The following is a 26,126-nucleotide window of genomic DNA, read 5'->3' on the forward strand; positions in this document are numbered from 1 at the left end:
ATGGTTATAAAAGAATGACTCAAAAAGTGAAAAATTTTCTTTCTCTCGCTCTCTATAATTTAAAAAAAAAAAAAAAAAAAAAAACCGCTTCCCTAAGTAGTTGGTATCAAACTTGTAATATATTACGTGAGGGACTCGCACTAGCGAGAGAAAACTATTACCAGGGGGGTTTGTCAAAACATTTTGCGTCGTAAGTGACTAATTACAACTACATAAATTTTTTCCGTCTTACAGTCGTAGGAATCATTGTAAAAGGGGCTGATGAAGTTGTGGTTGTAGTTGTGTTTGAGATGGCACTTTTGCCTATTATTATTATCTCTTCCTTGGTTACAATTTTTGCTTCACTTTCACCTAATTTCACAAAACTATTAGTCATACTCACCTTCCCAGCGTCTCCAGGTTTCACGAATTCCACTAAAGCTTGTTTATCTTCTGGGAACAACAAAACTTTAGCAACCTTTCCGAATCTATCTTCTAGAGATGCTTTTACTTGCTGGAAATTCAATGAAGGGTCCAATCCACAAAGTCCAATTGTTTTCACACCATCAAAATCGCTTGGTGTGTAATGAACTTGTTGATGCTTTTTGGAAACAAACAATTTTCGACCCATCCATTTCGTTTCGTTTAACTTTAATGCATTTTCCGTACCCTCTGTAGTCTTGTAAGTAACAATAGCTAAACCACCATTACTTTTCAATTTCCCATCTTCTTCATATACAGCTTTAGGAAACACAATCTGTTCAATTTCTCCACACAACGCAAATTTCTTTTCAAAAGCTTCTTTCAGCACGTTAAAGGAAATACTAGAAACCTTCACTTTACGAGCGCTTATTGGTGACGACCTCTCGTGCTTTTCTTCAGGGTTGGAAAACTTAATTTCCCATGAGAACTCACCTCCAAGGTTTGGATCTTCATATTTTTGACCATGGTACTGATTGATAACTCGTTGAGCATCGTCATGAGAAATCATTTGAACATAGCAAAACCTTTTTATTTTTTTCAGGGTTTGGTTAGGAAATCTTATTTTTGCTACTGGTCCTATTTTCTCAATCATTTCTTTCACCGTATCTTGACTAAAAGTGGAAGGGTAATTGTTAACAAATAGTAAGGCATTCTGTAATCTGGATACTTCAAGTTTATTTCCGTCCAATGACTTATAATTCTTGGTCAATGCCGAGAAAACCTGTTGCTCATTTTGAAATTCAAATATTGCATAGCGCATTCCTTCAGCTTCCACAAAAGAAATATCACCAACTTCTCCACAGTCCTTAAAAAAATTTCTAATGGAATCCTCGGTTGTGTTAGCAGCAAGATTCTTAACTTTGATAGTGCATGTTTCTCTTGATTTAGTTTCAGTATCAAAATCTTTTGTGGGTTCTCTTTTACGTTTTTTGGAAGATTGATTGTTTTCATCAACTGTAATATCTCGACTTCTTTTTTTGCTTAAAGTTTTTAAAGCAGCTTCACATTTCGCAACAGATTCCATATAATTGTTTATATCTCCATAAAGCTGTTCAAACTGCAACCATTCCTCTGAAATCTTCTCAGGATGGTCAAACAGGTCTAGTTTACGGATAGCACTTTTAAAGTACGAGCGAATTTGATCCAAATCTATTTTATTGTTGACAAGATACCTCAATCCAAAAAGTAAAACTTCTGTTTCAGTATTAAACCTCTCCAACATCAAGTCTATAAGGTCTTTGGCCATGTTCATTGCTCCCATCTGTGTTAGCATATTAACTGCTAGAAATTCCACGGAATGAGAAGGATCACTAGATTCCATTACCGAGAATGCACGCATAAATATGGAGTTACTGTTCTGCTCCACAATCAGTTTGTCCTTGTGAGTACGGTTTCTTTTCCATATTTGAAAATTGAATTGAACAAATGCCAAATGTACTGACTTCCATTGTTGATAATCCCATTGCAATATATCTTTGGTAGAGTTTAATCTGGTTTCTATGCTTTGAAATTCTTCAACAGCTATCTCACTATCATTCAAGGTCAAACAATAACGGATAGATTCTGCATAAGCATGGTTGGATTTCGGGAAAGTTCTCAAAAACTTTTGAAACACAAATTGTAACTTGTCATGTTTTTGATCACTATTGCAACCATAAATAATGTAAATAAAAGCTAACCAAATTTTTATCCAATTCTGTGACCAAGATTCATTTCTCAGTATTGCTCTTTCAAAAATGGCAAGAATAGGATTCAAGTCTTTTCTCTTTTGGTGACTATAAACATTTTCCATATAGTCTATCCATATTTGAGGCTCCTCGGGTGATTCTTTGATGGCAATCTCAAAACGTTCGTAGTAAATCAGTTTCGTCTTTGTTGATGAATAAATCTTGTTGGCAGACTTCATATACTCCATGTATTTGTCATAATCATCACTATAGTATTTGCTTATAAATGAGGAATATTCATTAAAGGATTCATCAAGTTGGGAGTGAGGGGTAGCCAATCTGTCAAGTTGATATTGATGTAGATGCATTAAATTGGTATCAGAATCTTCTTTCAAATATTCATCTTGAGCGGCATCAATCAATTGCTTCCAAATTATATTACCTCTAGAGAAATCATGACAAGAAATATTAATACCATCTAGAAGCCTTGCTTCGGAACCTGACTCATCGAAGTCTTTGAATTCCTGGAAATGCTTTAAAAAACCACTTGTTATATCAGCATTGGAATAATCCAGGGAAACCAAATCATAAAACTTAAACTCTGAAGTGACACGTTCATGAGTATCTTCTATTAAATGTATTGCTTCCAACCAGTTGTTCAATTCTGACTGTTTTAAGCGAAAGTACTTTAGTTTCATTTTGTATACTTCATTTATCATATAACATTTTCTCTGCGCATCATCAATCTCGGCCACAGACTTAAGCATTCGATCATAATCTTCAAGTACGTATCGATTCAACTGGTTTTGCTGTAGTGGTTCACTTGATTCCATATTTGATGTTTGTAGTTTGATAAAAAAAAAATGGTAGGTGGAAATGGAAAAGACTATAGATTAACAAAACTAGGTTCCAATGGTTTTGCAAATTTGCTCAAGAAAGTGGTGGATTGTAAACATTTATCAAACGCAAGTACATCGCGCATTTTGAAAAAAAAAAAAAAATTCGGGTTCCAAACTCAACTCATCTCCAATCACATCAAAAGATAAATTTCTATCACTGATTCTACATCATGAATGCTAGTATATATTTACAGTCTTTTGGATGGAAAGAAGGAGAAGCACTAAAAAAGGGAGGGTTAAAGAAACCAATTCTTGTAAAGCATAAGAAAGACACTAAAGGATTGGGTCATGATACAAATGATTCAGATATGTGGTGGGAGAAACTATTTGACGGTCAGCTAAAGAACTTGGAAGTGAATAACAATAATAAGAATGGGGAAGTGTCATTTCAAACAAATGAAGAAAAAGTCGTCAATGCGTTTCAGAAATCAATATCGCCATTATATAAAATGTTCGTGAAAGGCGAAGGGTTAGAAGGCACTGTAGGGAAAACTGATCACACAAAGGAAAGTCATAGAGAAATATCTTCATCCAAAGCATTAGAGGAGATGGAAAAGCTAACGAAGAAAGATACGTTTTCTGAAAATATCAAAGACAGTGATAGTTCCAATAATGAAAAGGAAAGGAAAAAGAAGAAATCAGACAAGAAAATCAAGGATGTGAAGAAAACTAAGCAAGACAAACTGAAAGTGTCTTTAAACAGTAAAAGTGATAAAGAGAAGAAGAAGAAATCCAAAAAGAAGTCTAAAGATAGTATACTATCTAAACATGAGAAGGAAAAGAAGCTACTGAAATCAAGTAAAAGCAAAAAGGATAAAGACACAACTTCAAGTAAAGATTCTAAGAAGAAGAAGAAGAGGAAATCTGAAAGTAAAGATGAAACATCAAAATCAAAGAAAAGAAAAGTATAAATAACATTTGCATTTTTAGTTGTATAGAGAATATGGTTTTTTTTGCATGGTGATGGTGGAAACCTCAAAGTTAGCCGAACCAAAAAAATCATACATAAACGAAAACAAAATAATATACAAGTATCACTGAGATTAATTAGTCTATACCAATAGCCCTCATAGTCAGGTTTAGTTCATACAACGACATATTCTGATGTATGACCATTTACCAAGCATACTAAAATGGAGTATATGCTTGGGTGTTGTCTTTTGGTGTATTCATCAAAATAGTATTCTATTTGTCCTTACATTTATATGTGGAATCATTTTACTATGTTTTTTCATGGTATACTACACAACAAAGGTACAATTATCGAGATCTTCTTCCATCAAGAGACAACATAGACGGTTCAATTTCACTCTTTCAAAGAATTGGACACAGGAAATAACGCAATTACAGAATGAACAATTAGATGTGAAAAGACCCATTTTTCTGGACTCGTTTTTGGTTTCTGAATCTTTGCAGGGTTTTATTGATTTAATTATTCAAGAATTTATTACCCCATGGTACACCCAAATAACACAATCAACACAGGTACAAACTGATATATCTTTAGAGCTTAAAGAGGTGATTCGAAATTTGCAAAATAGAGCAAGAAGCATTGATTTTGCCCAACTTTTAGTATCCGACATCCTACCGCTAATACAAGAACACTTTGAAAATTATTTGAGAGCGGAGGATATAGTTAAAAGCCAAGGGAAATTTTCAAAGTTTGACTCAAATGAATATCATATGGCAGTTGCATGTCAATTTAGAAGAGGTAAGTTACATCCTGCAGTCACAACATCTTTGGTTGTCAATGAAGAAACCAATTTCAAAGAAAAGCAATATTTGCGGAAGAAAATGAAGACGGTATTGGAGCTTGTATTGTCAGAGAATGAAAAATCCAATGATGTAGGTCTAAGTTTGGTAACTGAAATTCTTGCGTGCACAGTTCTTTGTAATGTTATAAACTTGCTTACAGAAAGTGATTTTTACAATTTGATCATTGTCAAGCTAATTGGGGATAACTTAAGACGAAGAGACCAAGTGAAGCAATTGAGAGCTGCGTTGCAAGAACATACTCAAAAGAGCTCGAAAGAGATTAGCGACAATCAAATGTCAGATATGACATCAGCATTGTTGACACCTGATTCAAATTTACAAAATCAGCTTAAATTGAAAATTAATGAACGAAAACAACAAAGAGAAAAGCAGGAGAATTTAAATCTCAAAGATATTTTAACAGACAAAACTAATTTCCAAGTGTTTAAAGAGTTTATGGAGAGTGAAGGTCGGTCCAAGTTGGTCGAATTTTGGAAGGCTGTTGAAGTGATTAAGGCACCTTTAGAAGGTGAAGAGAATGATGACGAGACGGATCCCTTGGCATTATCTTTGGAATTTGGTAATAATGACGACGTTTACAATATTTATATCAAATTCATAAAAACCAATGAAATTCCTCAACCTGATACTCACATTTTGCAAGTCTTATCAAGCAGTGGAAACAATGCCAATGTGAGAACGTACCAGGAAGCACGGATGCACCTATTCAAAATGCAACGTGATTATTTTGATCAGATGCAATCGCATGATTTACCGGTCTTTATTAAGTCAGACATGTATCTAAGATTAGTGAATCGAAAAGAGTCATCTGATGTTAATCCTGAAGTAATAAATGCTGTGGAAAATGCTTTTACGTTGATTATGAATAAACCAGAGAGTTTAGACACGCGACTTGATGCAAGTGACGAATTCAATTCTGATCAATTATTGACTACTTTACAACTAAAAACTGATTTATTTGGAGATTCGTCTACTAATTTGTCCGATGGAAATCACTCCAATAGAAACTCTAGATTGTTTGATGATTTCTTATCCGACGAGGAACAGTCAGATTCTGATAGAGATTCTTTGTATTCGGATAAACATTCACAATCATTGAATAATAGTAACCTGGAGGTGCAATTTGCAGCTCCTGGGAATTTAAATTTAGCTGAAGAAATTCCAAAGTTGTCTGACGAGGTTGACAATTTACAGAAGCAAATTACTATTTTAGAACCACTATTACGGAAAGCCGAGTTAACTAATAATTTGTCTGAGTTGAAAGTTTTGCAAAAATCAAAGATTGGGTTGATCAGAGAAATTAATGTAAAAGAATTACAAAAACAACAATTCATTGTTCAAGAAAACGATAACAGTTTGTTTGGGAAATCCAGAGTATGCATCCAATCTTATATTAATGACAATGAGAAGAATGGTCGAGAATTTACACTATACATTATTGAAGTTCAAAAGTTTTCTAATGAAAACCCCACCATAATTAAAGCTGGTTGGGTTGTTGCTAGAAGATTTAGTCAATTCTACGGGTTGCACGAGTATTTGAAGTTAAAATATCCTAGAGTTAGTTATCTCAAGTTCCCCAAAAAATCGATTCTGGTTTTAAAATTTCAACAAAAGCAAGTTGCTGAAATTAGAATGAAGCAATTAGAAGACTATTTACAAGAATTGATTAAAATACAAGAAGTGTGCTCAGATCGAGCATTCCGATCATTTTTGTCGTCGGAGAATTTTAACTTGAAAAAGAATCAACGGTTTGAAGAAACAAGAGCAAAAAATTACAGTGATACCAATTTTCAAACATTATTTGGAAGTAAATGGTATCGTGGTCTTTCCAATTTTATGACCACAACGAAAAATGATGATAACCACAAAGATCTGACTTATATTGACACCCATATAATGGAGAATTTGAGAGATATGGAAAGTGAGTTGAAACAATTCGATGAGGCAGCATCTGCAAAAACCCCATTTGTTAAGCCCATATGTGATTTATTGATATCTGTTTTCAAACTTCATTATTCGAGAAGTTGGCTAAGGGGAAGAGCTTTAGTGGTGATACTACAACAAATTCTAGGTACCACGGTTGAAAAAAAAGTTTATGATGTTGTTGAGGGAAGACTCAAAACAGAGGAAAATGTGTTGGATTTAATCATGATGCTAACAAATATTTTATTTCCTAATGGGAAATTCAAGGATCCTCCTGTAATTAGGTCCTTATATCAACAGGCAAATACAAGACAAGAGGCAAAAGTGTTGTCGGAAATTTTCATATTTGAAACTTGTTCGACGATATTTGGACGCCACAATAGCATATTTGCATCCACTAAAATTTTCCTGATGATTCAGAACGAATATTTGAATAGGAACCTAGTATTTGAGATAGTTGATGAGATTTTAGAACACATGTTTGCAGAAATGAAATAGATACAAATTGCTATTCTAAGTGAATTTAATTTTAGATTAATTTGGTCGTGAAGTCATTCATAAAATTAACGATGTCCACGCACAGCCAACATATTTTTTTTAGCAGATCGTATAACTTGATGTAAAGCAACACTAGTTATCTCATATCTCTGGTTAATAATAGTATACAAAAATTGAAACAGTAATCAAGTCATTCATATCACTATAAAATATGGAAAGGGATTACATCTATTGAATCAAATATTGGGGTGGCCCTTGCAAACAATATGTTAGCGTTATGAGAGCAATGATGATCATGCGACAGATCTCTTATTCTCTGATTCATTATATATTTTTTTCTTGTTATATCCGATTCCCCTATCCGCAACATATCTTTCTCAGTTGTCCACTTTTGTAGAGTAAGCAATTTTATCCACAACTTCTGCCTTTGACTCCAGATTTTTTTTTTTTTTTACTTCTTCTTTTGAAGATTATTCATAGTATTGACAGTATACATTTATAATTTATCCAAACTTTTAAACAGAGAATGTCCAAAAACGATTCCAAGAATCCACCACAAGTACCCAATGGATGGGTCGCCAAATTTGACGAAGAGTATTCTACATGGTATTACGTCGACATGAAGACAAAGAAATCCCAATCGGAGGCTCCAGCTGGAACAAGATTCGATAGCAAACCTTCTGGTGATGATGTTCCACCACCAGCCTACAGCCCAACAGATTCAAAATCGAGGTCCAATGGACCAAGCGGTAATCAGTCACGTCCAGCAGCTTCAAATCCAAACACCCAAAGAGGTTACAACCAAGGACCTCCATCTGGTCAAAACTACCAACAGGGCCCTCCACTGGGACAATATTATCAACAAGGACCACCACAAGGACAATATTATCAACAAGGCCCACCACCAGGACAATACTACCAACAAGGCCCACCACCAGGACAATATTATCAACAAGGCCCACCACCAGGACAATATTATCAGCAAGGCCCACCACCAGGACAATATTATCAACAACAACCACAGAAACAAAGTCGATTTGGTGGTGGTGGTGCTGGGAACATGGCATTAGGTGTTGGTGGTGGTTTGTTGGGAGGTATGCTATTAGGAAATGCTATCAATAGTTGGGAAGATCATGAGAGAATGGAGGGTTATGAAGATGGTTATCAAGATGGTTACGATAATGGTGGCGATTTTGATGGCGGTGATTTTGGTGGTGATTTTTAGACACTCCTAGCCAATAATATGTCGTTTAGATAACCAGAACCTCTTTATTAGCTGCTTAGTTGTATAGATTTAGTTCTTGTTTGGTAAACTAATTAACGTATATTTGCATTTTCGCACTACTTTTGATTCTTAGGACTGAGGTTGTAAATTTCTTCTTCCTCTTTCTTTTTTTTTTTTTTTTTTTTTTTTTTTTCAACCAACCAGATAGTGAGAATTGTTTCTTACATTTTCAAGTATTGGCTTATTTAGTAGCAGCGTTATCAACCTATTCAACAACATGAGATTCACTCCCATTTTAAGACAGATTCCAAAATTGAAATTAAGTGAGGTATTGGTTAAAGCTGGAGATGGCGTACCTACTGGTTTAGCAGGTATTTACAAACACCCTGATCCAAGACCTGCTTTGGTTACTTTGTACAATGAGACTTTGAAAACATTAAAAGAGAATTTTCCTGCTGACTCAGTTTATAGACAGTCTACAGAAGCATTAACTCAAAACAGATTGAAGATTGTGGAAAAGGAAGAGATAGTCGAGAACATAGAGAACCAAATTGGTGGTGGTTTAATTGAAGAAATTGTTATTCAAGCAGCTGATGAGTTAAGTTTGGCATCACAATTGGGCGGGTTAAAAGTTTGGGAAGAGTTAGAAGAAAAGCCATTAGATGACCAATGGGTTTACTTTGGCAAAAAAATTTAAGACTAGTGTATTTGTACATCTTGTAACACAAATAATATAGGCATATTCATTTGATTTATTGGTTTAAGAATACTTAAATATATTTTATATTTATTGGAGTTGAGTATAAATGAAAGATAGAAGGAGTTTCCTAAGAAGGCAAAAAGACTAATCTGTAAGATGCCTTGGAATTCAAGAATAAGTAGAGACTTCGTAACATTTACGTATAATTAAAAACAAATGTAAGAGAAAAAGATAATTAAAAAGAAAAACCTATTAAATTCAAGAAATACAGAAACTATTCCACATATCATTCCCTATAATAATGTTGCTTCTTCTTTTCTTTCCATGGTAAAATATAATCTAACAGATAAAGTAAAACAAACACGCTTCTCTAGCAACAGTTGTTTTTTGCTCCAGAGTTATTTTGAGAAACATCTATGCCACCAGCACCACCGGCACCACCAACACCACCAATATTCTCTTCAACATGCTTCTCTTGAATAATGCTAGCCAATTCGTAAAAGATGGAGTCAACATTTTCATTGCTTTTGGCACTGGCTTCCAAAAATGGAACATTCAATTTAGCAGCTAATTCTTGACCTTGTTCTTTAGAAACCTGTCTGTTGACTTCATCATCACATTTGTTACCAACTAAAAATATCTGGGCATCCTCATTAGCGTGTTGAGTAACTGTTTGGAACCAATTCTCAACATTTTCAAATGATCTTGAATCAGTGACATCATATATTAAAACAATTCCCATGGCACCACGGTAGTAAGCAGTGGTGATGGTTCTGAATCTTTCTTGACCAGCTGTATCCCAAACCTGTAATTTGATTCTTTTTCCTTTGCTTTCAATGGTTCTGATTTTGAAATCAATACCAATAGTAGTTATAAATGAAGGGTTAAACTTGTCTTCAACAAAACGCAACAATAAACATGATTTCCCAACACCGGAATCCCCAACCAACAATAATTTCATAATCATGTCATATGCTCTTGATGATGTTCCTTTACCGCTCATGATGAAATGTTAACAGTTAAGATGTTTCTCTTGCTATATAGAATGATTCCGACAAAGATTAAAATAAAAGGGGAGGGAAAAAAAAAAAAATTACAAAAACAGTTCAAATGGTAAACTCAATCTCCAGTTATATCTTGGGTATTGTTTGAAATAAAAAAAAGTTGTAAAATATTGTTGTGTTCCAAGATCTATAAATCCAGGACAATATGAATAAATGTATTGATACTATTGAATGTCGTTATATTAACTTGTGTGTTGTCAAGTCAGATAATGATGGTCACAACAGAATCAATAATACGCAAATGTATTTTTTATTTTCTCTATATTTTTTTTTAAGCTTGTTGTTGTTTGTTTGTTTGTTTGTCTTCAATTTTTTTTTCTCTCTCTTTACACTCTTTTTCTCAATTTCCACACACTGAGGGAGAACCTTAATGTAATTTTCCGGTGGGTAATGTTCGTGTTTTGGCTAAATTTGCCATTTATCACCACCACTGAAGATTTTTAGTGTGAAATTCAAATGACGAAAAATTAAACGACAGAATATATCGCAAATGCCTTATGCCGGTAGTTGGGTTATCAGTGTGTAACATTTTTGCCCACAGAAGATAACTAATAACAAAATAAATCCCTTTTACAGGGGTCTTGTAGTATTAATCAAAAATATCTATTTCTTCTATTTCAGACACTAAATAAAACAAACTGATCGCTATACTCATATTTCTCTATGGGATTACAAAAATACTTCTGCGTTTATTTCAACAGATGATGCTGCATATGGAATGTCAAAGTTATTCATTACTTCTGGATGCAAAACACCAATGCTTCCAATGGCTTTGGCTTCAGCATTATCGGCATTTCTGAAATAAATTTTTGCTCCTCTTCCAGGGAAGAAAGTTGGGTTTTCTTTGTCTTCCTCTATCCAATAACCTCTTCTCTGATCTTTGGAAGGATTCTCTAACCAAGGAGTTCTCATGGTTTGCATAATCTTTCCCAACAACCCTTGGACCATTTCAAAACCAGAAGTCTTGCCCACGTACAAGGCAGCCCAATTACGTTGGTTAAAGGCACCTCTTTCTAATTTTGGATTCTTCAAAACAATGTCACCACATTCGAATACCTTGATTGGCAATGAATGTTTTCTGTTTTCTTTAACGGTTTTTAAAATACCAGGCAATAAAGTGGTTCTAACGACTTGGTATTCGATTGTCTTTGGATTTTCCAATTTAACAGCCTTAGTACCGTCGTCCTTCTGTTTCAACCAACCAAAGTTCTCATCATGTGAGGACAAGGTTAATGGCATAACTTCTAAATAACCAGCTTGAGAACTTGCCAATCTCAAAATATCAGCAACTTTATTTACAGGCAATGGAGCAGCAACCAAACTTTCTGCTTTAGGTTTGGTCTTCTTCAAATTATCGTAACCATACCCAATAGCAACATCCTCCATAATGTCACATTGGTGCAAAATATCAGATCTTGTTATTGGAATCTTCACATCAAGTATGTCCTTCTCTTCAGTGGATGGGGTGGCATCTAATGACATTTTTTTTAACAACTTTGAAATTTCATCACCCGAGTAATCTAATCCTACACAGGAATTGATGTACGAAATCTCAGCCTTAGCTGTTCTTGGAGTAATATTTGGACATACACGAGTTTCCTTGTTGTGTTCAGAAATAATTTGGACTGGTTCAATTTCAAAAGGTTCCTTACAATAACGTGAGAACATGGCAACCAACTGGTTTATAACAATCTCAGTTTTGGTTCTATCAGTACCGGTGACATCAATCCAAACATTCTTGGTATTCAAAGTGATTTTAGAGTGATCACTATTAATGATTGGTGGGAGGGAAGCAACTGTTCTGTTTGCGTCAAGCATTACTGGATAAACTGGCGAGTCCTTGATAATATGTAAGAACTTGCCAATATTCTTATCTTTTTCATAAAACTCCATCAATTCTTCACCATTAATTTCTTTAGTCTGATTCAATGGTTTAAAAACAATATCCTTTGGTGGCAAGGCTTCATACGTAAATGGTGGAGTCAAAGTGTCCAAATCATGGGTACCAATGGCCACTAAAGTTCTGTTACGGCATAAATTGGAATGCAACTTATCTTGTAAAGCAATAAAGGAATCGTATGCTCTTTCATCAAGGTTAACATTTCTCAAAATCGCACTGGCAGCATATTGACGAATAGGGTAGGTTGACTCTTTAATGGTTAAAGAAATCTCTGGCTTACTTGGATTCAATTTATAGTTTGGTGCTGGGGTGTTACCTAAAAATTCGTTTAAAGCTTGAGCAATACCCTCAATACATAACATATCGTATCTATTGGCAGGAACTTCAATTTTCAATTGTGGCCTTTCGTCTGTCCCTTTGACATCTTCAGTGGTATCCTCATCTAACTCAATACCAAATTGGAAACATAACTCATCAAATTCTTCTGTAGTATATGATCTACCCAATAACTTGAAAAGATCCTCTTTATCTACAGGAATAGTAGGCATTGCAGATGTATACGGTTGGTGCTGGTATATATATATATATATAACTTGTATCTCAGCTTTTGTACTGATGGGAGCACTGAAAAATTTTGACTCAATTGTGAACGAGAAATGCATACACAATCACCAAAAACCAGAAAAAAAAAAAAAATTTTGTTATTATTCATGGTTTACCCGGATAGAGCTAACGGTTGGCATGATAAATATGTTCATTATAACTACATGCTTTGTAAAGAGGATCTAGTTTCAAATTCATTGAACAATGCGTAGCATAAATATATTATCATTTTGTAAATACTACTTCTCCTCATTTTTGTCGTTTTGATGACTGACTAGATCGGTACCTTTATTAGTGTTTTCGTCTGCCATATGCTCAATCTCATTTACTTCCTTTACCAACGCATCAACATCAAACACGGCATTACCCTCAAGGTTTTCGTCCACATATTCGCCCTTTTCATCTTTATCTGCACCTTCAGGTTGACCATATATATCCCACCAGTCTTTCTTCTTTGGTTTAAACCATTTTCGCCAACCTTTGGGTTCGACGTTATCATTCTTTTCCTTCTCCATTTTTGCACGGGCTTCATCAAACTCATGTATTAGTTGTCGTTGACGCTCACCTTGCTCCGGATCAGGTTCTTCGATCTCTGCAAACTCTTCACTCAACACTTCCCATCCTATAGTTTTCATTATTTTTGGAATAGCCTTTCTGTAAGCCATATGGCCCTCCACTAAATCCGTGCAATCTATATTTTCGACACCATGAACATTATCTAACGGAGACAAGCCTGCAACTGCACGGATACCACCACCAGTGGCTCGAAAAAGATATCCCAATATCCAGTCTTTCTTTGAATAACCATTGACAAATCTACCACTGACCACCGATCTCGCTTCTGACATTTGATCAATATCAACAGTGATTGGGGATCCTAATATAATAACGTTCTCTATCAAACCATATCCACCACGTCTTGCCATTTCAATAAGACAAGAATATATCAATCTTGACCCCAAGGAAAATCCAACTAATGTTATTGGTCTAACACCCAAATTCCCTGAAATAATGGTTTCGGCTAATATTTTGCCGGCTTTCCAAGCACGATCTAAAGAAACATTCCAAGGATTATCCAACAAATAAGATAATTTGGATAAGGCCATTGGGATCTGTATTGCTGACATTAATGCTGCCAATATTGTAGCACCTAAGATTTGCTGTATAGATGTACTCAATGCTTCACTTGCTAAGATTCCTATTGTTTGACCCATCGATTGCAACATTTCTGGTTCCCAAAGCAACGAAAACATATCACCCATCACAGGATCGACAGTTGAAAACGGAAGACGAACATCATCCATGGCACCATTCATCCATCCACTTACCGTAACAATCAAATTTGTTCTTTTGTTATTGTGCAACGGTTTAAATTCAAATGTATGAACATCGCCCACTCTTCTGGATCCTGCTTTTGACCCAACTCTGGCACCAATCGCCACGCCACTAGTTGTGATTAAAGCACTACCACCAACACCAGCTAAAAACCCACCAGTACCAGAAATACCAATTGTAGTGAACCCAGCAGCTATACCAGCACCAATCACCGGAGCAAGTAACCCGGCTGATAAACCAATTGCAAGAGATCCAGCCAATGTTGCCAATCCTATATATGCTATACGCTTATTTTTGTTCTTTTTGATTTGTTGTTGAACAAACAGCCGATCACCTAGTTTTTCGTCTTTATTTTCAATAGATTTCTCTTTGGTTTCCATATCAAGGCATTCAATTAGTCTTCTCTCAAACTGAAACAACTCCAAATTTGTTATATTAACAGAAGCTCCAAATCTTAGTAGTAATGATCGAGACCTCGCATCATAATAACCATCACTCAAAAGCATTAAAAACATATCACATATAATAACCCAACGCAAATCAAAATCTTCACTAATAAATGACTTATTTCCACCACTAATAACCGCCTTTGTTCCAACTTCCATTAAACTTTTAGCTAAATCGTTCACCTCAACACCGTGTTTACTCAAATTTTCAATCATCTCCTTTTCGGCACCTTCAACAGTGAGATGATCGTATAGCTTTGACATTACATATTCAATCCAGTTTGAGAAATTCTTCTGACTTCCGCTTAACTGTTTGGCAATCTTTGATGACGTACCAAACTGCACTTTTGCCAAGTCAGTCGCCATTTCCACCGTTAGAAGCTTGGCTATTCCAATATATGCGAATTTTTGGGAGTCATTCAACATCTTTTTGGTTTCTGTTAAGGTTTCACCCGAGTCAATTTCATCATCTTCATCATAGTCTGAGTCGTCATCCTCTAGAAAAATATCATCCTTGTGATATTTTGCGTTATTTTTCTGCGTTTCTCCTCTGGGACGAAATAAAAAGTCAGTCTTTTGATCCAAAGCGGCATACTTGTTGACTTGCTCTTCTGTGTCAATCTTAGTGTATCCAAATTGATTATTTTTATCGTAAATAAAATCTTTGCCTGATTTAGAATTGAATTCTAGTTCCCCCTTTTCGTTATAATAATCCATGTCAGATATAGTTTTCATTGATTTCCAATTCGTGCCAGATTTGAAAAAATCTTCATCCTCATCCTTTGGCTTTTCTAATATACACTCATTAGCTTGTGGCTTTGCATCACCCAAATCCTCCGGTCCGTGTTCTTGGATGGGAGTACTAACACTGGAGCTGGTATGTACTCTTGGTGTGACTCTATTAAAGGAATCGCTTGTGCTGTTTCTTGGGTTCGGCGAACTTAGATCAAACTCAATATATGCGTCGTCGTTTTGGCCATGGACTTCTTCTATATTGTCCTGAAGTGACAGTGGCGATGTAGCTGCTTGTGAATATGGTAGAGATGGAAGATGGGTGAGACTAGTTTTTGACGAGAACTTAGTATAGCCTTCATGTGTGGGAGAAATGACCAGCTCTCTTGATTCGCCAATCGACATTCTATAGTTCAAAGGCCTATCAAAGGAATTTCTGTTTGAGCCCATAATAGTATAATCATTTAATCACAATTAGCTAGTAGTGGGAAATAGGTTGTGAGCCAAGAGCAAAATCATATAAAAGAATCGATAAAATAAGTTTGAACTGATTAGAAGTACTGGCGATTCTGAAGTCACTTTTATTTTTTCTTTGCTTTTTCTCTGCATTTTGGGCGGAATGTGGCACTGGAATTCCCAACAGAGTTATCGAAATGTGTCAAATACTAAAAACTATGAAGAATAATAACATGTAATATTTGTTTCCACAGTGAGAGACAAAAAATTTTACATCTGCTTGGTTAGTTCCAGTAACCATATATAAATTAAAAAAAAAAAACTTTATTAAGAAAAAAATGTTTGCAACATGGTTTTACTCAAATCGTCAGCGGCCAATATGACCTTCGCAGAGTCCAGGAATATGTTGCCACGGATTATAGTGGTCGAGCAACATCCAATATCAAGACTCTACTTAAAAAAGCATCATCCCAATACTAGCGAGCTCAAGACCAACCCGCTTACTATACAATCTGTCGACGGAGCCACTCTGCCTAAGACTCTTTACGAGTAATCGACAAGATCCTTCAACTTACCTCAACTTTCCAAATAAACCTAGTCCATTCAGCCTTCAAAATCAAACCGCTCAAAACTCCCCCAAAAAAAGGGAGGACCAGCTGAAATTGAATTTTGAATAAACGTTAAAGCGGTAAATAAGGAAAAATGTTAAGGAACTCAGAAGGAAATTGAAAATCAGGCTTGCTTCTCTAGCGCCGATCTGCTAAGGGAAACATTCTACAGAGGAAGATAAAGAACCAGCTATTAAAAATAACCAGTTTACTCTAAATTCCAAACTGAGAGTCCACCTTAACACAGATTGATCATAAATTAGTTAAAGAAAGAAAAGAAGAAGAAGAAAATAAAACAAAAAAATTTTTTCACTCATTGTTATTTATAGTCGCGAGAATTTACTGGAAGCGATGTGTTCTAGGCTGAGACCGAGACTGAGAGGAGCATCATGAAGAGGTACAAACAATTTTATGTTTTTTTTTTTTTTTTTTTTCTTTTTGTTTAGGGTTTTGCACTAAAACCACTTCAATATGAGTAGAAAGCCTAGACGTCATAATGAAACCAAGTTGACACCGGACGATGAGAACATTGGTATAGACCTTTTCCCTTTCACCACTGAGGACTGTATGGAACCACAGAAAATCATTGACTTATTCGAAGTTTGTTTTAAACATGTTCTAAAGAGTCCTGATTTGCAAGAACATATTCAAATTGTTAAGGGTGATTTATACAATCGAGACTATCTTGCAGCATTCAATAACGATGATAACAGGTTTGCTTATGCTTGCAGATGGTCGCCTGCTAGAGCATTGGCTTACAGTTCTGTTCTAGCATCATTGCAACCCATCAAAAGTCTATTAGAGGATCCAGAAACTGCCAAGAGTGTGCTATGTGTTGGGGGTGGTGCCTCTTCCGAATTAGTTGCCTTGGGTGCTGTTTTCTGTCGCCTAAAAGAATATTATCCAAGTTCATCTTCAAAATTAAATATCAAACTAATTGACATCGCCGATTGGTCAAAAGTAGTTAATAATCTTACTGCATACATGAAGGAGAATTGGGTTTATCACCCTGAAAAACTAAATTCCCAATTTATTTGTGATGACATTTTAACCTCCTCTTCTGAATCATTAAGCTTAGGATCATTGGATTTGATAACGTTACTATTCACAACTAATGAATTGTTTGCAGAAAAAAGAAAGGAAACCATCAAGTTTTTACAATTGTTGAACACCAGCTGTCGACAAGGAAGTTTGCTATTGATTGCAGAAAGTGCTGGTTCTTATTCACATATAAAAATAGGTGACAAAAACTTCCCAGTACAGTTTTTGATTGACACAATTCTTGTTGGGAAACCGGGAATCGACAATGGTGCTTGGGAAATTGTAAGCCAAAGCGATAGTTCTTGGTATCGTATAAATCAGAAAGAAGTGGACTATCCAATGAAATTAGAAAATATGAGATTCTTCTATAGATTATATATAAAAAAATAGCTATTCAGTAATAGGTGCGGCGTTTATTTCTTCAACAAATTTTGCTTGTAAGGTCTGTAATAGTTGTATCTTATAGTTCATCTCACAATTCAACTTGGAAACATAGTTCAAGGCGAAATACAATTCCAATACGAGTTTTCTCCTTCGTGATAATAACTTCAACTCTTTATCTCCATGAACAGGCTTTCGAGACCTCAAAATATTAGCGATCACTCTTGAGTCTTCAATAAGTTCCTGTGGTAACAAATTTGAGGTCTCGGCAAATCGGATTCCATACCCGACTATGTCATTACGCCTTAATAGCAAGTTGTACTTCATTTCTAGTTTCCCATTGGTTTCCACTGTTTCCATATGGGCAGTTACAACACATGATTTATTAGCGAGCACTTGGGCAATATCCCTAAAATGAGTTGTTGTTATAACAGTTGCACCTTTACATATCAAATCCTCCAAAATAGCTAGGCATATGGAAAACCCATCTGTCAAGCTAGATCCTCTTCCTAGCTCATCAATCAATATTAGACTATTCTCATCCAGGTCATTTAGAATAACAGCTGTTTCACTCATTTCTTTCGAAAACAGGGAAGCATTTATATCAACAGTATCGGAAGATAATCGTGAATATAAACTATTAAATACTCTCATTTTAGCATATTCTGCGGGGACAAAGCAACCCATCTGTGCCATGATCACCAAGTATGCAATTTGACGCAAGTAAACTGACTTGCCGCTCATGTTTACTCCAGTAATGACATGAATTCGAGATAACTCTTGGTTGCACGAATAATTATTTGCTATAAAATCAGAATTGTTACTTCCGAGAATGGGGTGAAATGATCGTAGAATGGTGACCTCTTTAGCAAATTCAGGACAGGTATAAGAACTTTTTTGCAAACTGGTAAAGTAAGCAAAAGAACACAAAAGATCTAAAGTACCAATCGCTTCAGAAACCATTAACAATATTGGTGTGTAGTTGTTGATGTTGGTATACATGTCTTGTACAATTGTGCTATTCAAAATAGTGATTTCGGAAACAATGTCTTTATATCTTGAACTTTGTTTCATCAATTCAATTGTTGTGCATTCAATGGTTTTTCTTTTCTTTACTCTGTTAATCAAATCTTCTGGCAACGAGTTGATATCAGTGTTATCTCCTTTGATTTTGATAAAAAATCCTTTAGATGGTTCAAACCTGTATTCCATCAATATTTCCAACTTTTCTGAAAGTTTAGCCACCAACTCAGAAACTTCTTCCAACAAGGCTTCGCGGATTCTTCTCGACACATCCAATAAACCATTGACCCCTGACTTTATAGCATTTGCTCTTTGATTGGCAAGCTCTGTGCTGCTATTAGCCCACTGACAATCATCGCGGATGTATTCATTGATTATTGCCAACAAGTGCTGAACATTTTCATGCTCAAGAATTTGTTTCACTTGTACTAACAAATGACTAGACACATTCTCGATGCTCTTCCTTATAACAAATGTATTTTGCAATACTGTTTTTAGTAAAATGATATTGTTTATCTCTTGTTCCCGGTTCAACGTACCTCGAGGTTCCAAAAATGTACTGAAAACCTTTTCCAAGTCACATGTATGTTTTAACAGAGATCTGATGTTAATGAGCATATCTTCATCATTGATTAATTCCTGTACCGACTCTGAACGTAGTATTATGCTATTTTCGTGGGTTGATGGTTGCAAGATTGATGTTCTTAGTATCCGCGTACCCATTTTTGTAAGACAGCAATTAAGAAACGAATACAAAGTTGTGCCTCTTTCTGACAGACTATCAACTAACTCCAAATCCCGGACGGTACATATATCAATCAACATTGTATTTTCACAAATACAGTGCTTCAATATAATTTTGTTTGTGACTCGAAACAACTTTGTTGACACACAGTAGTCGATGCAAGCATTTGCTGCAGCCACGGATAACTTCCGGTTACAAACCACTTGTTCTAAAGTGGAGTCATTGATATCGGTATAAAGTTTTAGGTTATTCATTCCATCAAAAGCATTGAAAACCTTTGCCTTGATAAAACGTTCTTTCACTTTATCTGATACATTTGAATGTATTATGTATTTAAGTTTCTCTATCTGGGAATGTAACTGTGCCTCAGGTAGGATGATAATTGTTGGTTCATATACCTGTATCTGATTAACTGTTCTCACAAACGTCAGCGAGTCGCAAAAACTCATTAGAGTAAGCTCTAGAGTCTTTAATTTTAATACAGAAATACCCACATCCATGGAGTCGGCTCTTTGTAAATATATTGACATTACCACCTCAAATCTGTCATCAGTTTGAGCCAATTTTCGTTTCTTTGATATTACCTCGTTATTGGTTGTAATAAACCCATAAGCACTATCTTCAGTAGCTGGTATTCGTGATTCTAAATCCATTTCAAAAACTATCCTAGAAGATATAAAAGAAAATCTTTGCAACCAAATTATATTTTCTGTGTATATTTCTCATTTTTTTTTTTATTCTTTCTCTGTTTGTTGAAATATATATATATATATATATATATTTCTGGTGGCATATTCTAAATTTTCAATTTATCTATCAATTGTTCTAATTCTTTTTCATTATCTTTATCATTAGCATCAATTTGCTTCTGTTTATTGTCCACTTTAGAAATACGTTTTTCTTCTTTCAAATGTGCTTCTTCTTTCAATTTATCTTCAATTTCATGCATTTTAGTCTCCTTTGATTCTGCTCTATTGTATTTGTTTTTCCCCTTGTCATATACTTCATTCAATTTGTCATCCAAACCCAATAGTGCACATAATTTTTCAGCAACAACATCACAGTCATGTAAGGCAATTATGTCAGACTTTCGAGGCTCATGTTTGAAAGCACCGACCTTCTCCTTGTTCACCAACACCCGTAAGCACTTTTTGTTCACCTCGCCTGGTAGTGAAGCAAATGGGAAAACAGTTAGCGAAGTACCTGCTACAATAGCGACTTCCACCTCATCACAGTCATTCTCCCACAGATCAAAAAACTTGACTGGTAAACCTTCTCCAAAAAATACAATGTCTGGTTTGACGTAACCTTCACAATGTTGACAACTGGGGATCTTCTTATCTTTCATGTACGATTTCAAAGTTTCCGTTGTCATTTCTTTGTGGCAGTCAACACAGTGATTAGAAGCAAATGAGCCATGAGCCTCAACAATATACTTGTCTTCCACTCCCGCCAACCTTTCCAAAGTGTCAATATTTTGGGTGTAGACACGCTTCAAGGAACCCTGGTCTTGTAACAACTTGATAAGATAATGAAATTTTGTTGGAGCAAAATTACCAGGATATAATTCTTCTGCTAATGTGTAAAACGGTTTTGGATCTTCTTTGAAAAAATCAATATCAAACACCGCCTCAGCAAATGGAAGATTCAATTTGGCCAAGTTTGCATAAAGACCTGTGTCGGGGCTTCTGAAATCTGGTATCCCAGCACCTGTAGAAATTCCAGCACCATTAAAGAATGTGACTTTTTTACCGTTTCTCACAGCATCCGCCACTGGTTTTAAGATGTCGTCTAAGGTTGGCATTGTTTTAATTTATAGTTTGTTATAAGAAATATATTTAAGGACTCTCTATATGTCGTCACAGGGCGGTCTTTAATTATTTTTGAGAGGTGTAACCTTTCTTTTTTTTTTTTTTGCTTGTTATCTGAGAAAGAGCATTTTTCATTTTGTAGTTTGAATGGCATACAACACTTACACAATACATAAAACTAAGATATAATACCATGGGTCCTTAAATACTGGTCATAATCATCCTTTATACTTGATCTTAAAGAACGGAAGTCAGTATTCAAAATTTTTTTGGTTTCCGAGTTGTTAAATTTGTAATTAGGCTTTTCGCCAGGATGGCCAAGTGGCAATTGAACCGCTGGGTACATTTCGTGTAAAATATCAACAATTTCTTGGCCTGAAAAGGGTTCCGAGACTAACAATAAACGTTTATTTTGAGCTTCATTTAACTCGAATGCCTTTATGTGCGCTGCAGCAACATCTCTAACATCAACAAACAATCCCAGGTCTTTGGGGATAGGGTCATTCTTATTTAATTCGAATAGTTTTGTGACAATCTCAACAGAGGCTTCAAGGATATCGGAAACATCTTCATCAAAACACTGCGGACCAAATGTATAGCCAGGAAGAATAGTTGCAAGTGTGAAATGTGTTTTCTTCTTCATGAATTCCCAAGCCTCGTGTTCAGCAGAAGCCTTTGCATAAAAGTAGGCCGATGTGGCGTTATTTTTGCCAGCACTATGTTTATCTGGATTCCATTTGCTTTCATCAACAACAAAATTAGGATCATGGCTTTGTTTTTCATTCATACACGAAGCAATAGAACTGGTGATGACTACTTTTGTGATATTGGGTCCATGGTCTTTGATTGAGCTTAGAATGTATTTAATTCCTTTAGCTGTACGTCTAATCAACTGCTTTTCGTAATTGACACCAATCGGTAAAGGGCTTGCCGTGTCAATAAAAACTTTGATGTGTGGGTGATCTTTCAACGGCTTGTCAAATGCACCTTTAACCTCTGCTTCCTCAACCACTACGTAGCTAAAATTATTGTTTTCAAACAACGATTCAAGTCGTTCTCCCTTTTCATCACTCCGAACAGACCCAATTACACTATAACCTTTGGAAAGTAGTTGAGAAACAATGTGTTTTCCAATGTACCCGCCAGCACCGGCAACAAAAACAGTAATGGACATTGCTAAACCTAGACTGAAGTACTTTGACAAGGATTGGAAAAGAATTTCGCTGGTAGAAGTATAAAAAAAAAGGACAATAATTTCCTAAACTTATATACTGTTGACATATTTCAAGGGATATGCATATTTATGTATTAGTTATTAGTTAAAGTGGTTGTTGGTTAACATCCCCACATTATCCCATTATCCCTCATATAAAGTGCTTCAGTGCAAATTGGTAGCTGTATGGTAACGGCAAACAAAGAATAGAGAAAGAAAAAAAATTTTCGCTAGATTTTTCAATTTCCTTCTCAGTTCACACGACGTTTTGTTCCAGAATATTATAATATACTATTCCAACCTTTGGTATTCTTGATTTTAGCAAATATTGAAAACACACCATAATTGTACACACTCATATATACTATTTCCGTGGAATGAAGCAGCGTATCACTAGTTTAGATTTACAAATACTCACTTCAGAGTTGTCCAAAGAACTATCTAATTATAGATTACAGAATATCTACAATGTTGCCAGCAATTCCCGACAATACTTGTTCAAGTTTTCTATCCCTGATTCAAAGAAAGTAGTGGTCTTAGAGTATGGTAACAGGATACACCTTACTGATTTTGAGAGACCAGCAACACAACAACCAACTAATTTTGTGACCAAATTAAGAAAGCATTTAAAAACAAGAAGATTATCAGGTATTAAACAGATTTCCAATGATAGAATCTTAGTATTGGAATTTAGCGATGGGAAATACTATTTGGTTTTGGAATTCTTTAGTGCTGGTAATGTTTTACTATTGGACGAATCTCAAAAAATTTTAGCTTTGCAGAGATTGGTTTCTGCCAAAGAGGAGAATGATAGGTATGCAGTAAATGAAGAGTACAAAATGTTTGACAAGTCATTATTTCAACAAGATTTCCATTATGAAAAAAGATTGTACACTTTGGATGAAGTTGAATCGTGGATTCAAACTCACAAGTTGAAATTAAGTCAAGCCAGCGATAACAAAAAGGCAAAAGTCTTTTCTATCCACAAATTAGCGTTTATTAATGCTAGCCATTTATCTGGAGAATTGATTCAAAAATGGTTTTTTGAACTGGGAATTGATCCAAGTCAAAGCTGTTTGAGTTTTGAAGATAACCAGGAAGCTCTTCAACAGGTGGTTAATGCTTTGGGCGTATGTGAGGATAAGTACATTGATTTGATAAATGGGGCAATTGACAACGAAGGGTACATAGTGGCCAAGAAAAATAACAAAGCTAGTGAAAATTCAGAGTTGGAGTACATTTACGACGAGTTCGATCCATTCGAACCTTATAAACCGAACCAGGAAGGCTTAAAATTTATCCCAGTTTCAGGTTATAATAAAACTTTGGACAAGTTTTTTTCAAATATTGAGTCGACAAAATTTTCTATGAAGATTGAACAACAAAAGGAAAATGCTGCAAAGAGACTAGAGAAGGCACGAAGTGAACGTGATAAACAAATTGATTCTTTAGTTGCTCAGCAGAAATTAAACGCTAAGAAAGGGGAATTGATTCAATATCATTCTGAATTGGTGGAAGAATGTCGCAATTATGTACAACTGTTCATTGATCAACAAATGGATTGGACAAATATCGAAACTGTTATATCCCTTGAGCAAAAAAAGAAGAATGACTTGGCTAAACATATCCAGTTACCGTTAAATTTGAAGGAAAACAAAATTAAAGTTTTGTTAGAGGATTTTGATGATTATGAAGAAAGTACTGAATCTGCTAGTGCTACTGAAACTGAATCCGAAACTGAATCCGAAACTGATTCTGATTCTAGTTCAGAATCAGAAAGTGATAACGATGAAGATAAGATTCCTGTAAAACGTACCCAAAGAAAAAAGAATGCCAAGGAGAAGCCCAAAAGAAAAACTGTTCCTACTTGGATTGATTTATCGCAGAGTGCATTTGCCAATGCAAGGAGTTATTTTGATTCCAAAAAGACTGCAGAAACGAAACAAGTGAAAGTTGAAAGTAGCACAAGTATGGCCCTTAAAAATGCTGAAAGGAAAATAAACCAGGATTTGACAAGAAGTCTTAAACAGGAAAACGAGACATTAAAAGAAATCAGACCTAAATATTGGTTTGAAAAATTCTTCTGGTTTGTTTCTTCTGAAGGATACTTGTGTTTGGCAGGGAAAGATGCGTCACAAACTGATATGATTTATTATAGACATTTTAGTGACAATGACTCGATTGTTAGTGCCGATATGGAAGGATCTTTGAAGGTGTTTATCAAGAACCCGTTGAAGGGAGAAGCATTACCACCATCAACACTTATGCAGGCAGGTATCTTTGCAATGTCGACTTCCTCAGCCTGGAATGGGAAAGTGACCACTTCGGCTTGGGTGCTTCATGGAACAGAAATTTCAAAACGAGATTATGATGGGTCAATTGTCCCAGAAGGTGAATTTAATTATCTTGTTCAAAAGGAATACTTACCTCCAGCTCAGTTGGTTATGGGTTTTGGATTCTATTGTTTGCTTGATGAAGAGTCTACTAAACATTATGCTGAAATTAGAACCAAAAGAGAGTTGGAACATGGATTCACAATAGTTGTTGATAATAAAAAGAAGGAGCTAGAAGATATAAAATTGGCTCAACAAGCAAACTCAAAGGAAACTACAACACAAGAGCAATGTGTTGATAAATCTTCCGACACTGATGACGATGATGATGCTGATAATTCGGAGTCTGATACTGTGTCTGTTACTGCCAATATCGAGGAAAAGCTGGGAATATCTCAGCAATTGCCAAGGGGTAAAAGATCGAAACTTAAAAAGATTGCTGCTAAATACAGAGACCAAGATGAAAAGGAAAGAAAATTGAGGATGGAAGCACTTGGTACACTTAAACAGGTGGAGGAAAGATTGAGTAAAACTCAAATTGAAGACCTGGAGAAATCAGAATCAGTAAAGAAACAACAACAAAAGGAAATGATTTTGGAAAGAAAAAAGAAACAGAAAGAAAGAGAATTGCAAAAGTACCTCTTGGGTGATGACAATGATGAGGAAACTAATGAAGAATCCCACATAGTAAACTACTTGGAGATTTTGGATTCATTTACTGCTAAACCATCAACAAAAGATACAATTGTGGGGCTAGTTCCAGTTTTTGCACCTTGGTCTGCATTGCAAAAATTCAAATACAAAGTGAAAGTACAGCCTGGATCTGGCAAGAAAGGTAAGTGTATTGGTGACTCTATCAATTATTTTGTGAATAGAAAAATAGACAATTGTTCCAGTGATGTGGATTTGGACTTGCCACAAGAAAGGGAGTTTATTAAGAACTTCAAAACAAATGACATTGTTGGTATTTTCACAGTTGGGAAAGTTAAATTAGCTTTGCCAGGTGGTTCTGGTGATAGCAATAAGGGTGGCAAATCAAATAATAAGAAACCAGCATCGAAAAAGGGTAATAAGAAGAAATGATTGTTATTGGCGGTAAGCAACTTTATAGAATGTATCAGACAATACAAACTTGCCATTTTTCAAATTTGCTTTGGTAAGAAGTATTATATTTAAAGGTAAACTACCAGATTTGATTGATTGTATTTTTCTTCTTACTTACCTACCTCGTTGTATCAACCTAGCCAATGACCTACCTACAAATGAATACAAAAACAAAATAGAT

At 35.3% G+C, this 26,126-nt stretch overlaps 13 protein-coding genes across 13 annotated transcripts; 6 read left to right on the forward strand and 7 right to left on the reverse strand. All coding sequences in view use genetic code 12, as the record gives it.

Moving 5' to 3' along the window:
• Positions 1–208: 208 nt before the first annotated feature.
• On the reverse strand, positions 209–2,962 carry CD36_26680 (U4/U6 snRNA-associated-splicing factor, putative; the record flags this gene model as incomplete). The annotated part of the gene is made up of 1 exon (XM_002421713.1): positions 209–2,962. One exon carries the CDS (start codon positions 2,960–2,962, stop codon positions 209–211), a length of 2,754 nt encoding a protein of 917 aa, XP_002421758.1.
• Positions 2,963–3,198: 236 nt separating this feature from the next.
• Positions 3,199–3,939, forward strand: CD36_26690 (conserved hypothetical protein; the record flags this gene model as incomplete). Its single annotated transcript, XM_002421714.1, has 1 exon — positions 3,199–3,939. The coding sequence occupies one exon, from the start codon at positions 3,199–3,201 to the stop codon at positions 3,937–3,939; it is 741 nt and encodes a 246-aa protein (XP_002421759.1).
• Positions 3,940–4,132: 193 nt separating this feature from the next.
• On the forward strand, positions 4,133–7,225 carry CD36_26710 (structural protein mdm1 homologue, putative; the record flags this gene model as incomplete). The annotated part of the gene is made up of 1 exon (XM_002421715.1): positions 4,133–7,225. The coding sequence occupies one exon, from the start codon at positions 4,133–4,135 to the stop codon at positions 7,223–7,225; it is 3,093 nt and encodes a 1,030-aa protein (XP_002421760.1).
• A 526-nt stretch (positions 7,226–7,751) lies between these two features.
• On the forward strand, positions 7,752–8,450 carry CD36_26730 (WW domain-containing protein, putative; the record flags this gene model as incomplete). Its single annotated transcript, XM_002421716.1, has 1 exon — positions 7,752–8,450. The coding sequence occupies one exon, from the start codon at positions 7,752–7,754 to the stop codon at positions 8,448–8,450; it is 699 nt and encodes a 232-aa protein (XP_002421761.1).
• A 277-nt stretch (positions 8,451–8,727) lies between these two features.
• CD36_26760 (NADH dehydrogenase, putative) lies at positions 8,728–9,147 on the forward strand (the record flags this gene model as incomplete). Its single annotated transcript, XM_002421717.1, has 1 exon — positions 8,728–9,147. The coding sequence occupies one exon, from the start codon at positions 8,728–8,730 to the stop codon at positions 9,145–9,147; it is 420 nt and encodes a 139-aa protein (XP_002421762.1).
• A 373-nt stretch (positions 9,148–9,520) lies between these two features.
• On the reverse strand, positions 9,521–10,153 carry CD36_26770 (Ras-related protein Sec4; the record flags this gene model as incomplete). Its single annotated transcript, XM_002421718.1, has 1 exon — positions 9,521–10,153. One exon carries the CDS (start codon positions 10,151–10,153, stop codon positions 9,521–9,523), a length of 633 nt encoding a protein of 210 aa, XP_002421763.1.
• A 730-nt stretch (positions 10,154–10,883) lies between these two features.
• On the reverse strand, positions 10,884–12,776 carry FRS1 (phenylalanyl-tRNA synthetase beta chain, putative; the record flags this gene model as incomplete). The annotated part of the gene is made up of 1 exon (XM_002421719.1): positions 10,884–12,776. One exon carries the CDS (start codon positions 12,774–12,776, stop codon positions 10,884–10,886), a length of 1,893 nt encoding a protein of 630 aa, XP_002421764.1.
• A 180-nt stretch (positions 12,777–12,956) lies between these two features.
• Positions 12,957–15,680, reverse strand: CD36_26790 (hypothetical membrane protein; the record flags this gene model as incomplete). The annotated part of the gene is made up of 1 exon (XM_002421720.1): positions 12,957–15,680. The coding sequence occupies one exon, from the start codon at positions 15,678–15,680 to the stop codon at positions 12,957–12,959; it is 2,724 nt and encodes a 907-aa protein (XP_002421765.1).
• A 1,085-nt stretch (positions 15,681–16,765) lies between these two features.
• On the forward strand, positions 16,766–17,725 carry CD36_26800 (conserved hypothetical protein; the record flags this gene model as incomplete). Its single annotated transcript, XM_002421721.1, has 1 exon — positions 16,766–17,725. One exon carries the CDS (start codon positions 16,766–16,768, stop codon positions 17,723–17,725), a length of 960 nt encoding a protein of 319 aa, XP_002421766.1.
• Positions 17,726–20,137, reverse strand: MSH4 (MutS protein homolog 4, putative; the record flags this gene model as incomplete). Its single annotated transcript, XM_002421722.1, has 1 exon — positions 17,726–20,137. One exon carries the CDS (start codon positions 20,135–20,137, stop codon positions 17,726–17,728), a length of 2,412 nt encoding a protein of 803 aa, XP_002421767.1.
• Positions 20,138–20,280: 143 nt separating this feature from the next.
• CD36_26820 (NAD-dependent deacetylase, putative) lies at positions 20,281–21,288 on the reverse strand (the record flags this gene model as incomplete). Its single annotated transcript, XM_002421723.1, has 1 exon — positions 20,281–21,288. One exon carries the CDS (start codon positions 21,286–21,288, stop codon positions 20,281–20,283), a length of 1,008 nt encoding a protein of 335 aa, XP_002421768.1.
• A 185-nt stretch (positions 21,289–21,473) lies between these two features.
• Positions 21,474–22,469, reverse strand: CD36_26830 (NADPH-dependent methylglyoxal reductase, putative; the record flags this gene model as incomplete). Its single annotated transcript, XM_002421724.1, has 1 exon — positions 21,474–22,469. The coding sequence occupies one exon, from the start codon at positions 22,467–22,469 to the stop codon at positions 21,474–21,476; it is 996 nt and encodes a 331-aa protein (XP_002421769.1).
• Positions 22,470–22,885: 416 nt separating this feature from the next.
• CD36_26840 (conserved hypothetical protein) lies at positions 22,886–25,924 on the forward strand (the record flags this gene model as incomplete). The annotated part of the gene is made up of 1 exon (XM_002421725.1): positions 22,886–25,924. One exon carries the CDS (start codon positions 22,886–22,888, stop codon positions 25,922–25,924), a length of 3,039 nt encoding a protein of 1,012 aa, XP_002421770.1.
• Positions 25,925–26,126: the final 202 nt, after the last annotated feature.

Source organism: Candida dubliniensis, chromosome R, assembly GCF_000026945.1.
Source record: "Candida dubliniensis CD36 chromosome R, complete sequence".
Taxonomy (NCBI): domain Eukaryota; kingdom Fungi; phylum Ascomycota; class Pichiomycetes; order Serinales; family Debaryomycetaceae; genus Candida; species Candida dubliniensis.